Below are 12863 nucleotides of genomic sequence, written 5' to 3'. Positions count from 1 at the left end.
CACCAAAGCAAGGAATTAGGTTGAGTGGGCATTACTGGAAAGGAGGATATTAGAAGGAATTAAGGGCAGCCTGGACATTGAAAATCTTACATATCAAGCTAAGGAGAATAGAGCAAAGTCCAATGGCAATAAGAAGTCTCAAAGCAATTTATGGCCTTTTTCATCCTGCTATTATAAGGTAGTCAAAACTGAATCATATATCAATAGGATGTAGGGTAAAAATAATAAGCTGAGCATCATGCATAAGCCAAAACATTTTAAAATGTTTCACTGTATATATTCATTGTGCTTGGTACTGTGTTACATGAAGACATTTCATACAAGTGTATACTGTACACTGACTATATATCTCCTATACCCCCACCCTTCCCTCAATCCCTTTTCCTCCATGATAGTTTTACTTCTATTTTCATCCCCCCTCCCTGTGTGTGTGCGCGTGCATGTGAGCGTGCGTGCGTGTGTGCGTGTGTGCGTGTGTGCGTGTGTGTGTGTGTGTGTGTGTGTGTGTGTGTGTGTGTGTGTGTGTCATTTTATGTGTCTATATAAAATTTAGGACCTGCAAATGAGAGAAAACATGGTATTTGTCTTCCTGAGATTGACTTAATTTGTTTAATGTGGATCTTTCCAGTTGGATCCATTTTCATGGAATCAACATAACTTTGTTCTTCTTTATGGCTGAAAAATTCCATTGTATAGAATAATTTTTCATTTTCTTTATACATTCCTTTGTTTTTGGAGTTTTTAAAATTTTAAAATAAATCACACCAACATTGCTTAGGCATTGGTTGCTGAACAAAATTCAAGGTATTGGGTATTGGCTACTGCTTGAAAGAAGTAGATAGGGGGATGAGATGAGGAAAACATAAGTGATTAGTCTCTTGTAGTTGGTATTTATTCACAGGTGTTTGTCTATGGTTGTTCATTGTATTCCTTAGTAAACAAAAACCCTGAATTTACTAATGATAACAATGTGCCAAAAGTCAAGGCATACAATTTATCAAAGCCTGTGAATTTTATCTACAAGGACAATCAGAAAGATACTATAGGACTGTTGAGGTCTCCCTCAGTTGGCTTAATACATAGCAAATGCTTATTTTTCCTTCTGCTTCTCATCTGGAAGGTGTATGGAAAAGTAACTTTAAGAGTCACAGGTGGAAAGCATATTAAGCTCTTATTTCTAGGCTAATATCATTCCTTCTTCTGTCACCTGGTTTTTTGGTAGAAGAGGTTGTGACAGCTCTCGTGTAGCCTAGGCTGGCCCTGATTGTCCCATGTATCTGAAAATGGCCTTGAACTCCTGGTCCTCCTGCTTCCACCACTTGAGCTAAAAAGCATATACCCCCAAGACTAGCTCTAAGCTAGTGAAGTACTCTTAATGAAGGGAGCCACAGGGAGAAGGTCAGTTGGGAAGGAAGGCTGTTCAGACTGATACCCTATCTAAGAAAAACGAGATGTTTAATACCCAAAGGAGCACTTTGATCAAAAGAAGTCTCTGCGCGAGTTGCCTATGATTGCCAAGAGTCTTGAATTTGAAATGCTCTCTTCCGTTTGTAGAGTGGGGCTTCTGTATCTTGACTGCATATTAAGATCGCCTGTGAAGTTTTTAAGCCATACAGATGTTCACCCTCCACACAAGCTGAATGATTCAGAACCTCTGCAGGGTGTGTGTATGTGCGTGCGCGCGCGCGTGTGTGTGTGTGTGTGTGTGTGTGTGTGTGTGTGTGTGTGTGTGTGTGTGTGTGTATACACTCCAGAAGCTTAATCAGTAATCCTGAAGTACACCCATGACTAAAATGCGTTCCCTAAAGAATATGCTTAGAAACTAAGTGGGTAACTTGCTACAAAGAGAAATTTCAAGGTTCTGTCCCCAGGGATTCTTACTAGGGATAGAAGGAAATAGCCTAGGAATGTGCATTCCAACTAGTATGTTCCACGTGCATTATTCTGATTGAAGAGACTTCTCTCAGCTCCCACTAGGAAATATTGTCAAGAAAAGCCCAGGGCTGTAGGGTGTTCCTTTCCTAAAGGTTCCATAACATAGGTGCATGAACACAGGTGGGTTAAAGCTACAGCAACTGAGACTGTGTGTATGGCACCAGCCTCAAATCCCAGTACTTGGAAGGCAGAGTTGGGAGAATTTCTGCAAGCTGGAGGGCAGTCTGGCCTTCACAGCAAGTTCCAGGCTAGCCAGTACTATGTAGTGAGGCCCTGTCTCGAAAATAAAATAATTCTCTTAGTCTAGGAGGCTGCCTAGACTGCCACCAATGTAAATCCAGGGATCAGTGGGGAAATACATCCTTGGAAATTTGTAAGGAAGAATCCTTCCTAGCCTCATTTAGCCTCATCTAGCCTCATCTAGCCTCTAGTGTTTGCTGGCATTCTTTGGCATTCTTGGCTTAGAGACCCATCACTGAAGTCTCTGCTTCAGTCTTCTCCCTGTGTGTCTTATAAGGACATCAGTCACTGGATTATGGCCAACACAATGACCTCATTTTAATTTGATTACATCTGCAAAGGCCTTATTACCACATAAGGTCAGAATCACAGGTACTGAAGGTAAGAACAGCATGCACAAGTCCTGCACATGTTCAAATCAGACAAAATCCCAGCACTAAGAAATGGAAGTGGACACAGCCCTAACCAAGAAGCTATTAGCAATTGATACCTGCTGGGAAAGGGGAAAAACTGTTTTTTCCAATGGAATGTCACTGAGTATGTCAACCACACTCTAGGGCAGATTCTGTATCCAGGAGTAGTTGGCTAGCACAAAATGAACTCCAAGGTGTGTGTGTGTGTGTGTGTGTGTGTGTGTGTGTGTGTGTGTGTGTGTGTCTGTGTCTGTGTCTGTGTGTATGTACACGTTTTGTTTTGTTTTGATTTATTATTTTTGTCTTATGGGTTTTTGTTTGTTTTGGTTTTCATTTTGGGGTTTTTTTAAGAGAGGGAGAAAACATGAAGTTGGGTGAGTAAGGAAGTGAAGATCTGAGAGGAATTGAAGGAGGAGAAGGAATCAAAATATATCGTGTGACAAAAATTGATTTAAAAAAGACCTTCAAGCAATCAATAAAACAAATCAGTTATCTAGAGGAAAAACAATAGTTCATTCTCAAAGCTCAGTGTGCAGGGAATCACTTGCATAAAATGTGTATTTCTGGACCATGATCCCAGATAACCCCAAATAAAAAAGTTATACCTCTCTCTCTCTCTCTCTCTCTCTCTCTCTCTCTCTCTCTCTCTCTCTCTCTCTCTCTCTCTCTCTCTCTTTGTTTTTTTTTCGAGACAGGGTTTCTCTGGGCCGTTAAAGGTTAGGCTCACAACCAAAAGTTATACTTTTTTTTGTTGTTGTTTTTGTTTTTTCGAGACAGGGTTTCTCTGTGTAGCTTTGCGCCTTTCCTGGAACTCACTCGGTAGTCCAGGCTGGCTTCGAACTCACAATGATCCACCTGGCTCTGCCTCACGAGTGCTGGGATTAAAGGCGTGCGCCGCCGCCGCCGCCGCCGCCGCCGCCGCCGCCGCCGCCGCCGCCACCGCCACCGCCACCGCCACCGCCACCGCCACCGCCACCGCCACCGCCACCCAGCAAGTTATACTTTTTTTTTTAATTTATTTATTTATTATGTACACAGAAGAGGGCGCCAGATCTCATTACAGATGGTCGTGAGCCACCATGTGGGTGCTGGGAATTGAACTCAGAACCTCTGGAAGAGTAGTCAGTGCTCTTAACCTCTGAGCCATCTCTCCAGCCCCAAAGATTTATTTATTTATTTCATGTGCATTGGTGTTTTGCTTGCATGTATGTATGTGTAAGGTTGTGGGATTCTTGGAACTGGAGTTACAGACAGCTGTGAGCTGCCATGTGGGTACTGGGAATTGAACCCGGGTCCCCTGGAAGAACAGCTGGTGATCTTAACCACTGAGCCATCTCTCTAGTCCCTGTTATACTTTTAAGAATATCAAGTATGTGTCCTAGACCATTACATCAACGAAAATACAGACTGTTTCTCTTTTGCTCATTTCTTATGAGCAAGGTGGCTCTGTGTGGGAAACAGGGGCACTAAGTGGAGATCAGTGGTTCTCAACCTATCGGTCTGCATCCCTTTGGAGATTGAATGACCCATTCACAGGGTTCACATATCAGATATCTTTATATCAGATATTATATTACAATTAAAAACAGTAGCAAAATTACAGTTATGAAGTAGCAACAAATTTAATTTTGTGGTTGGGGGTCACCACAACATGAGGAACTCTATGAAAGGGTCACAGTTGCAGGAAGGTTGAGAATCACTGGTCAAGAAACTAAGATGCACATGAATCACACAAAATATAGCAAAGAAGACTAGGGAACATAAACTCAAACTGAAGTGCTCCCAGTCTAGGGGTAGAATTCAAGGCGACTGTGAGTAATGTGACTGTTGGAGCTATTTCTATTAACACTCATTAGGTCTGAAAACAAAAAGACAGTAAGAGGCTACATTGGCAGCAATCTACTGTTGCCTACAGAAGTGTGACAAATGATGGTTTGTTCCTATGGTTTATTTTTTTTTTTTGACACTTATATTCAGTGTTAATCTTTGTTTTTTGTTTTTGTTTTTGTTTTGTTTTGGTTTGTTTTGGTTTGGTTTTTCGAGACAGGGTTTCTCTGCGTAGCTTTGCGCCTTTCCTGGGACTCACTTGGTAGTCCAGGCTGGCCTCGAACTCACAGAGATCCGCCTGGCTCTGCCTCCCGAGTGCTGGGATTAAAGGCGTGGGCCACCAACGCCCGGCCCAGTGTTAATCTTTGTAATGGCAAGTGGAAGCATTCTATTTACACAGAGGAGTATTTTTGCCACAAAGGCAAGAATCTACCCTACCTCATTATGAAGGATGCATTTATTTACTAGGAATAGGTATACCCTCCAAGTTCTTTTGACCTATAAGTGTTTTAATCAAACGTATATCCTCATACCACAAACCCAAATGAGAAAGAACAAGAACAATATTAGGGAAGCCTGAATTCCTGAACATTCTGTGATTCATTAGAGTGACAATTAGCACTGGGACCTGGAGACTGAAAACCAAGTCTTGAAATTCAGGTCTTTGTTTCAGTGGCTGGCTTTCTGGTGGTTTGCAGTCCTGCCTGCAATTTAGAGTGACTTGGGGAGCTTTTAAAAGTTAGCACTGCCTGAGCCTCATCCCAGACCAATAAAGTCTGAATCTCTCAAGTAGTACTTTGAAGATTAGTATCCAAAAATCTAGGCTGGGGACCAGGGTCTGTGTATTAACAAGAACTCTAGGTAAATCTCATCGTCAGTCAGCATGAAAAGCACCATACTAATCCAGCCTAGTAATTAGCTTCAGTTTAGCAAATGATATGGCTGCTCTTTCACCTTTTGTGTTTTGTTCCTTTCTATTTAATCCCTTTTTCGTTCTTTCACCTTTCAAAGGCCATTTCCTGCACAGGAAAAAGACATTTAAAATTATGTAAACACATGGTTTTTTTAATTTTAAATCTAGTTTTCCTGCAGCAAACTAATTTGTTATACATATGTTCATATTATTTCAAAATAATTTGCCATCTACTATTTTGTAGGTAATTGAACCATTCTCTCTCATTTACTTTCAGGAAAATTAATCTGTGAAGAATTTTAACAGTCTAATTCTCTGAGCCCTGGCCTGTTGTCAACGTAGCTGAGACCTCCTCCACCTGAGAACCCGCACATCTGACAACACTTCCCCTGCAGCCTACAGGGAGGGATGTCAACAAAGCTGTAAACAATTCATGCCTGTATTCTTATATCCTTCAAGCTTGGCATCTGGGCAGGAACATTACAATCTCCAGCCTTAGGGAAAATTGACAAAGCCAGGCAAAAGGGCTGGAAACTCAGATATGCTGAGATATACAAAAGTCTTTAGCAACTCGCCTCACAGAAGAACCCAATTAAATCTACACCATTAGTCTGCAGATCTAGCTGAATTGTGGATAAAAAGGAGCCTTTTCTCCTTCTACTAAAACAAAACAAAAAACCCTCAGAAGTCTAATATAATACCGTAAGAGATTCTTGTCGCCATACCAGTATTATAAAGCAGTTTTACCATATTTATTTATTTTCACCAGTGTAAGATTAAGAGTGCAAAAACTGACTATTTATTTACTTACTGTCTAAACTGACTAAGAAGTTCTGATAAACCTCTTTGGGAGGGGTCTGCTTGCTAGAGGCAGGGAAGCGCTACAATTGGCAATTTAGAAGACCACTCATTGCCTTCTTGCTTATACACCACTGATTTTGGTCTGTATCACATTGTTAAAACACCACCAATACATTCACAGACAGGCTAAGTGACTGTGGAATGCCTCAAGGGCAATAGAAATCAAATAGAAGCGAATATCAACTCAAGTCTTGAGTGATGACGGAGGTGCATTTTAGGTATCATGGAAACCTCACTGGGCGGGCTCATTTTCCCACTCTGGCAACAGAGGTTGACACCACTTCAGACAAGTATTCCAACCTGTACATGTATGTAGGATTATTTCTGAGCCTCCTGGCCATTCTTCTCATCCTGCTCTTCACAATGCTTCTTCGGCTCAAACATGTCATCTCACCCATCACCGAGAGCACAGAAAGTGTTCCTCAGTTCACAGATGTAGAAATGCAAAGCCGAATTCCCACTCCTTAAAGTCAGAATGATGGTGAGTCTCGGCCAATATGAGCAAACCCTGGGGGTGCTGATCTCAGGAAGGCTTTTTTTTTTTTTTTCATGTGAGGCTTCGCATGTAACAAGCTGCTCGTGTTTTCTGTTCTTCATTCTTCATCTTGACTGTGCTTATGGGACATCTAAGAGGCTTAAGAGTCATTCTTTTTAAAGGAATACGGGAAATTGCAGCTGGTTGGGCTGGCAGGTTTCCATAGTAACCAAAGAGAGCCTGAGCCTTGAACAAACCTCAGACCACAGAAAATCATAGGCAGCAGTTGTTAAAACACAAGATCTCTGGAAGCTGCAAGAGCAAATAAGAATTTACCTTAGGATGTTCTGAGAACTCCCAAGAAATGACAGGCTTTAATTTATTACTTTAGCCCTAAAGAATTATCTCATACATAACACAGATATTTCCTGACATGGAGCTTAATCATGCCACAGATGAATAGAAGGGATTATTAATCTTTCCTCAAAAGAACAATGCTTTAATCATCATAGGCCATCAGGTTTCTCCCAAATGAAAGAGATTTAAAGAACCTTTTATTATTTAAAGAGAAATTTTGCAGAAAGTTTCTGGTGAGTGAGAAAAATGTGCATATTATATCTGTGTTATTACTATTACTGGACCTTTAAAAATGCAGATAATGGCAGATGTATTACTACAATCTGGGACAATGAGCTGCCTCCAAATCAAAGAAAAATTAAGTCAAACTTTTCTCATAAGGATTTCTACATTATACGAGCAGCTTCCATGTCTTTGACTCCCTCCTTGCAAACCAGAATTGAGTTGCACATAAATATGAACTTGATTTGAAGGCTGACTTGGCAAAGAAGACACAAGTGTATTTAAAAGCAGAAATGAAACGATCTTGGGATTCTGTTACTGAGTGATTGTGACTTTGACCAAAACATGTCAGCTTTCTGAGTCTCGGATTTTTCTTGTTGAAAACTGTTCAGACAGCTATTTCATTATGACTTTTCAGATATGAATAAAAGACACACACAGACTAAAGGGGATAGGACTAAAAGTTACCCTGCAACAAGTTCTTAATAAGATCTATGTCCTCAAATGTCACATTTGTCTTTCCCAGAAAATGCTCCTTCTTTCCTTATCCCTGCCAAAAACTGAAGTGTTTCACTTACTATCTATTAGAGAAATATATTTTGAAATTTTCCATTCTCATGAGTAGCTCTAGTGTGCCAGTAATGGATAATTTAATTTAAAAAAAAAAAACTTGACTTTTCAAAGTGAAACCAAAGGAGACAAGTGGCGTTTACAAATTAGAAGTTGCAAAATTGGTCATATTCTTGCCACCAAAGAAATGGTATACCTGTCTTAGAATTTTACCTGCTCACACACACACAAAAAGTTGCCCCTTGTAATTAAAGCATTGTCATTAAACTTCATGGAATCCCCCTTGGGAACTGAGGTGGTTGTGTAAAAATGGAATGGATGTGAAATTCATGGCACCTGTGCCAGGCATATAGTTCTCTATCATCTGCAACCAATTTAGATCGGCCCCTTTACTATGATCTAAATCTAGCACGGTGGTGAAATTCCCAAGTGCTTTCTACTTTTATACATAGTCATTTGCCAATGCTCCCCTCTCCAAGGGGCTGCACAGCATGAAATCCCCACATGCAGAGCTAAACTTAGCAGCCAGGCTGACTGCCACACCTGTTACAACTGTGTACTGTCAGAGATAGCAGCTGCATTCTGCACCATTCAGAAGAAATTAGCAGGTAGCCTCAGACTTGGATAGGACTTTGGGCTTTATATTTTCCAAAATGCAAAGTCACTCTTATAGAAATACATATTGGTGGTTTAAGTTGTGTCTATATTCAATAATTAGACTCCACGGACTTTTTTTTTTTAATGTTTTACTCTTAACCATACATGGGCTTCCCCAAGGAGGGCAATATACCCAAGAACTTAAGGACGCAGGTATCCTGTCATTGCAGGTTCTCCTTTTTGTGCCCACAGTATTTGAATGCACTTTACCACAGAGAAGTCAGTGGCTGGATAAATATTGGATCTGGCTATACTTTCAACAGCAGTGAACAGCAAGCTCCTCAATACTTGGTTGCTGAAGCTAATGGAGACACAGCCTTCCCGTTACCTAACCACCCCAACCCAAATTGCATAATATTAAAACTGCTTTGGAAGTACTACCTTGGGTGATGATTCCTAATTTATGATCAGGTTGCTCACCAGGAAAACAAACACCCTCTTTCATCACAACAACTCCTGTGGGATCCACGTCTTAACTGAGCGTGAACCAAGGCACACAGCAGAGATTACACCAAAATAGCAACATAATCCACCACAGTTTCCAGTGATATAAGATAAATGGAAATGCATTTAAGCAGATGTGTCATTATGGTAACTCACATGGTATTTAATGTTTAAGAAAATAAACTCAATGTTTTCATGACAGCGAAGGGAAAAAGTCTCCATTTCTATTAAGTATGCATATCCTTGAATGTATTAATTAGCATATTACTGCTTTAAAAGTCAGCTGTAATAACCAATGGGCATAATTCGAATTTATTTTTCTGTGCAAAATACAGACTTGACAATTCCCTGTCCCACCCCATTCTTCCTCAAATTGCATGTGAGCTAGATATGAACAGGTAGATCATTTACATGTATGTATACTCTATTTTAACAAAATTTTTCATTTTTTATTGGATCATATGTATATAAAAATGCTTATATATCAACAATTTCCTGCAATGTAATTTAATACAAAGACCACATGAATTTTCCAAAATAGTATACATTAATATGGGCACTACTAAAGATATACAATTGTATGTATTTCAGAATCATTAGTTATATGAAACAAGTGGTATTGCAAAGGGTTATGCATCATATTTTGGACAACAAATGTCAATGTTAAACAAGTAAAGATGGATTTATCCAGTCTAACCTATCTATCCACACCAAATTAAAAATTTTGGACTTCAATACCTAATTTTGAATGTGTAGATCCCTCCATACTTGCTAAGTAGGTATAAGTGGTCCATTTAATACATTTAAATGGTTTTATATTAAGTAATACATTCTATTCACCTGCATTTGTACAAAATAACTTTGTTTTTTACAAAAATGAATAATTGTGTGTGAAAATTGGGAATTCTTTGGTTTTAACTCATTTATATTTGAATTAGATTCATATTGTGTTCAAATGGAATCATATTTATATTAATATTCAGCATGTCACGTTGATCCCTGGATAATAAACGCTGACTCTTTTGTTGCTGTTAACAAATGTTTGTTGTCTAAAGATGTAAATTGCATTGCATTAGCTTCTTCATTGCAATATAAATTGTAATAACTGCTACAAATTTGTGGTACTTATCATTTGGAAGTCTCGTTATTATTCTGTATTTACTAACCTTTCAGCTTTCATTCTTTCCCAACTTGCAAACTGATGGTCAAACTTGTTTATTTAGCCCTAAAATGAAAAAAAAAATCAAATAACATTCAACTACCAGTTAGAATAAATGTGAAGGATGAGTGAGATCAGGCATCTGAAATGACAATATAATCTCTCTCTCTCTCTCTCTCTCTCTCTCTCTCTCTCTCTCTCTCTCTCTCTCACACACACACACACACACACACACACACACACACACACACACACACCCCAATGGGATATTTTTCCTTAAAAAATTGATTTGTCTATGTTGCATGCATAAGTAGTTTGTCAGCATGTATGCATGTACACCATGTGTATGCCTGGTACCCTCGGAGGTCACTGGAACTGAAGTTAGGAATGGTTGTGAGCTGCCAGATGGGTGCCAGAAATCCAACCTGAGTCCTCTACAAGGACAAGTGTTCTTAACTCCTGAGCCATCAATCCAAGCCAATAGGTTACATTTTAAATGGCTCTTCATTTGACCCCCACAGCAACCCTATGAATAATGAGTAGAGAAGGGATGCAGTCTATTTGACAAGACAGCACAGGAGACGAGGGAGATTTGTAAGCTATTCATAGTTCTACAGAGACAAAATCACAACTGCACTGCAACTCATTGTACTTCTACTTTAGTATTCTCCCCATGCTTTGCTTTGTGAGTACTGAATACGCATTTCAAATACATTCATTCTATAACACAACTATGCCCTAGCAATGATTAATTCTCCATCCCAAGTAACCCAAAGCAAATAATTACAATTCTGCCCCTTGTTTTAAATAGTCTTATGTATCCCAGAGTGACCTCAAACTCACTATGTAGCAAGAGAGGACCTGAAATTTCTTTATTATTCTTTTAGCTTTTATTGATTCTTTGTGGATTTCACATCATGCATCCTGATCCCACTTATCTCTCTGTCCCCTTGCATCTGCCCTCTGCCCTTGCAACCCCCAAAACAAAACAAAATTTAAAAGAAAAACCAAACCAAACAAACAAAACAACACACACACACACACACACACACACACACAAAGAAGAATCTCGGTGTGAAAGCTGTAGTGTTCCCCTGTGAGTCACATAGTTTTCTCTTTAGTCCATTCATCTTTACTTGTGTTCATTTCTATGAGTCTTTGTTTGGTCTGGTTCAAGCCCTCTGGCTTCTGCTACACTATTGATAATGGGCTCTCCCTGGGGCTCCTCTTGGATATCCTGTTGTTGTCCTGTGTCCTGGAGATCCTGCTGATTTGGATCTGTAGGTTTGTCCCCTTCACATGCTCCAACATGCTTCACATGCTCATGGTTGAGGTGGATGTTGGGTGGGTTAACTCATACCCCTGGCTCTGGGCCTCATGGTAGCTGGGTTGATCAGCCTGCCAGCTTTCCCTCATTGTCACTATCCAGGCAGGCTCTGCAACATTGCCTCAGGTAGCTCACTCAATACAGCCTGCAGCAAGGAGCTGGGCCAGTTCTGCTCTCAGGCCCTAGGATCCAGCTCACCCACACTCACACCACCAGGGCCGGCTCTATTGCTTTGCCCAGGGCAGGTGCAGGGCTCCCTCTCCTGATTGTTATAGGGGGAATATGAGGGAGATACAGGGTCAGTTCTCCTGCTCTCAGGCCTCAGGGCTAGCTTACCTGTGCTCCCTCCAACAGGGTTAGCTCTAGTGTGCTCCCCAGGTGAAGTGCACTCCTATGGTGAGGCATGGGGTCATCTTTCCTAAGTGTGGAGATCAGCTCTCCCTTGAAGGGTGGGACCAGCTCTCCTACTGCACTATCCATCTATCCTAGGGCCAGTGAAGGGCAGGGGCAGCTCAGCACAGCCCTCGGACTTCAACCAGCATGGTTCTTATGAGCCCTTGTGGTAACTTGGATCATGGACATCAACACAGACCCCAGCTGCAGCAGGACCATGAGACATGGCCCTCGGCAGCAGCTCTAGTCCAGACATCACCATGAACCTGGTGCTAGCACAGGCCATCGAGATCAGTATGGCTCTGATAGCAACATGGTCTCAGATGGCTGATCAGACACTGGGCATCTGCAGAGCCCTCCGTGGTAACAGCAGCCATGGACACCACCCCAGATCCCTGCTGCTGCAGGGTCACAGACACAGAATGTAGGCATCAGGACCTGGAACTTCTTATCCTCTTGCTTCCACTTGCCCACTGAAAAAAGTATACCACTGTACCTGTTTTGTGCATTGCTGGGTATCAAACATGGGGCTTCATGCATGCTAGGCAAGCATTCTAACAATTGAGCTACATCTGTGGCCCCTGCCATCTCTTAAAATAATTTTGTAACTGCAGTTAAGACTCTTTACCAGTTTGTGGGAAAGTTTGCACAAAAGCAGACCCTATACTTTTAATTTGCATATATGAAAGGAATGGGCAGAAATATGCTAGGATTGTAAACTATAGTGCAAACCCCAGTTTTCTGGTGTTTGATTGACTATTCACAATCAATGCAAGTTCCTTATATATGTGACTGTTTTCTCTTCCCTCCCCCATTCCAGAAATGAAAACACTTCCTCTTAGGTGTAAATGGTGTTATTTAAAATTGTAGAGGGTTTCAAGTGTAACATCACTTGTGATCCATGATAAATGCTGTAACACTGAAACAGAAATAATTACTAACTAGACAAGTTTCCCCTAGTCACCCATAAAGAATGAGCTAAATAGATGCTTTCATCATTCTGAAAAAATTCTTTCTCCAAAGAAATGGTTATTATAGATATTAGAATTGATTATTCTGAAAAATTATTT

General features: G+C 40.6%; 1 protein-coding gene across 1 annotated transcript; it reads left to right on the top strand.

Moving 5' to 3' along the window:
• The first annotated feature begins 6275 nt into the window (after positions 1 to 6275).
• Sertm2 (serine rich and transmembrane domain containing 2) lies at positions 6276 to 10018 on the top strand. The gene has a single exon (XM_076562132.1). It carries the CDS (start codon positions 6388 to 6390, stop codon positions 6655 to 6657), a length of 270 nt encoding a protein of 89 aa, XP_076418247.1. The 5' UTR covers positions 6276 to 6387; the 3' UTR covers positions 6658 to 10018.
• The last annotated feature ends 2845 nt before the right edge of the window (positions 10019 to 12863 follow it).

Source organism: Peromyscus maniculatus, chromosome X (genome assembly GCF_049852395.1).
Source record: "Peromyscus maniculatus bairdii isolate BWxNUB_F1_BW_parent chromosome X, HU_Pman_BW_mat_3.1, whole genome shotgun sequence".
NCBI classification, from domain to species: Eukaryota; Metazoa; Chordata; class Mammalia; order Rodentia; family Cricetidae; genus Peromyscus; species Peromyscus maniculatus.
Note: the sequence above shows the minus strand (reverse complement) of the source record. Positions and strands in the feature narration are given on the sequence as shown.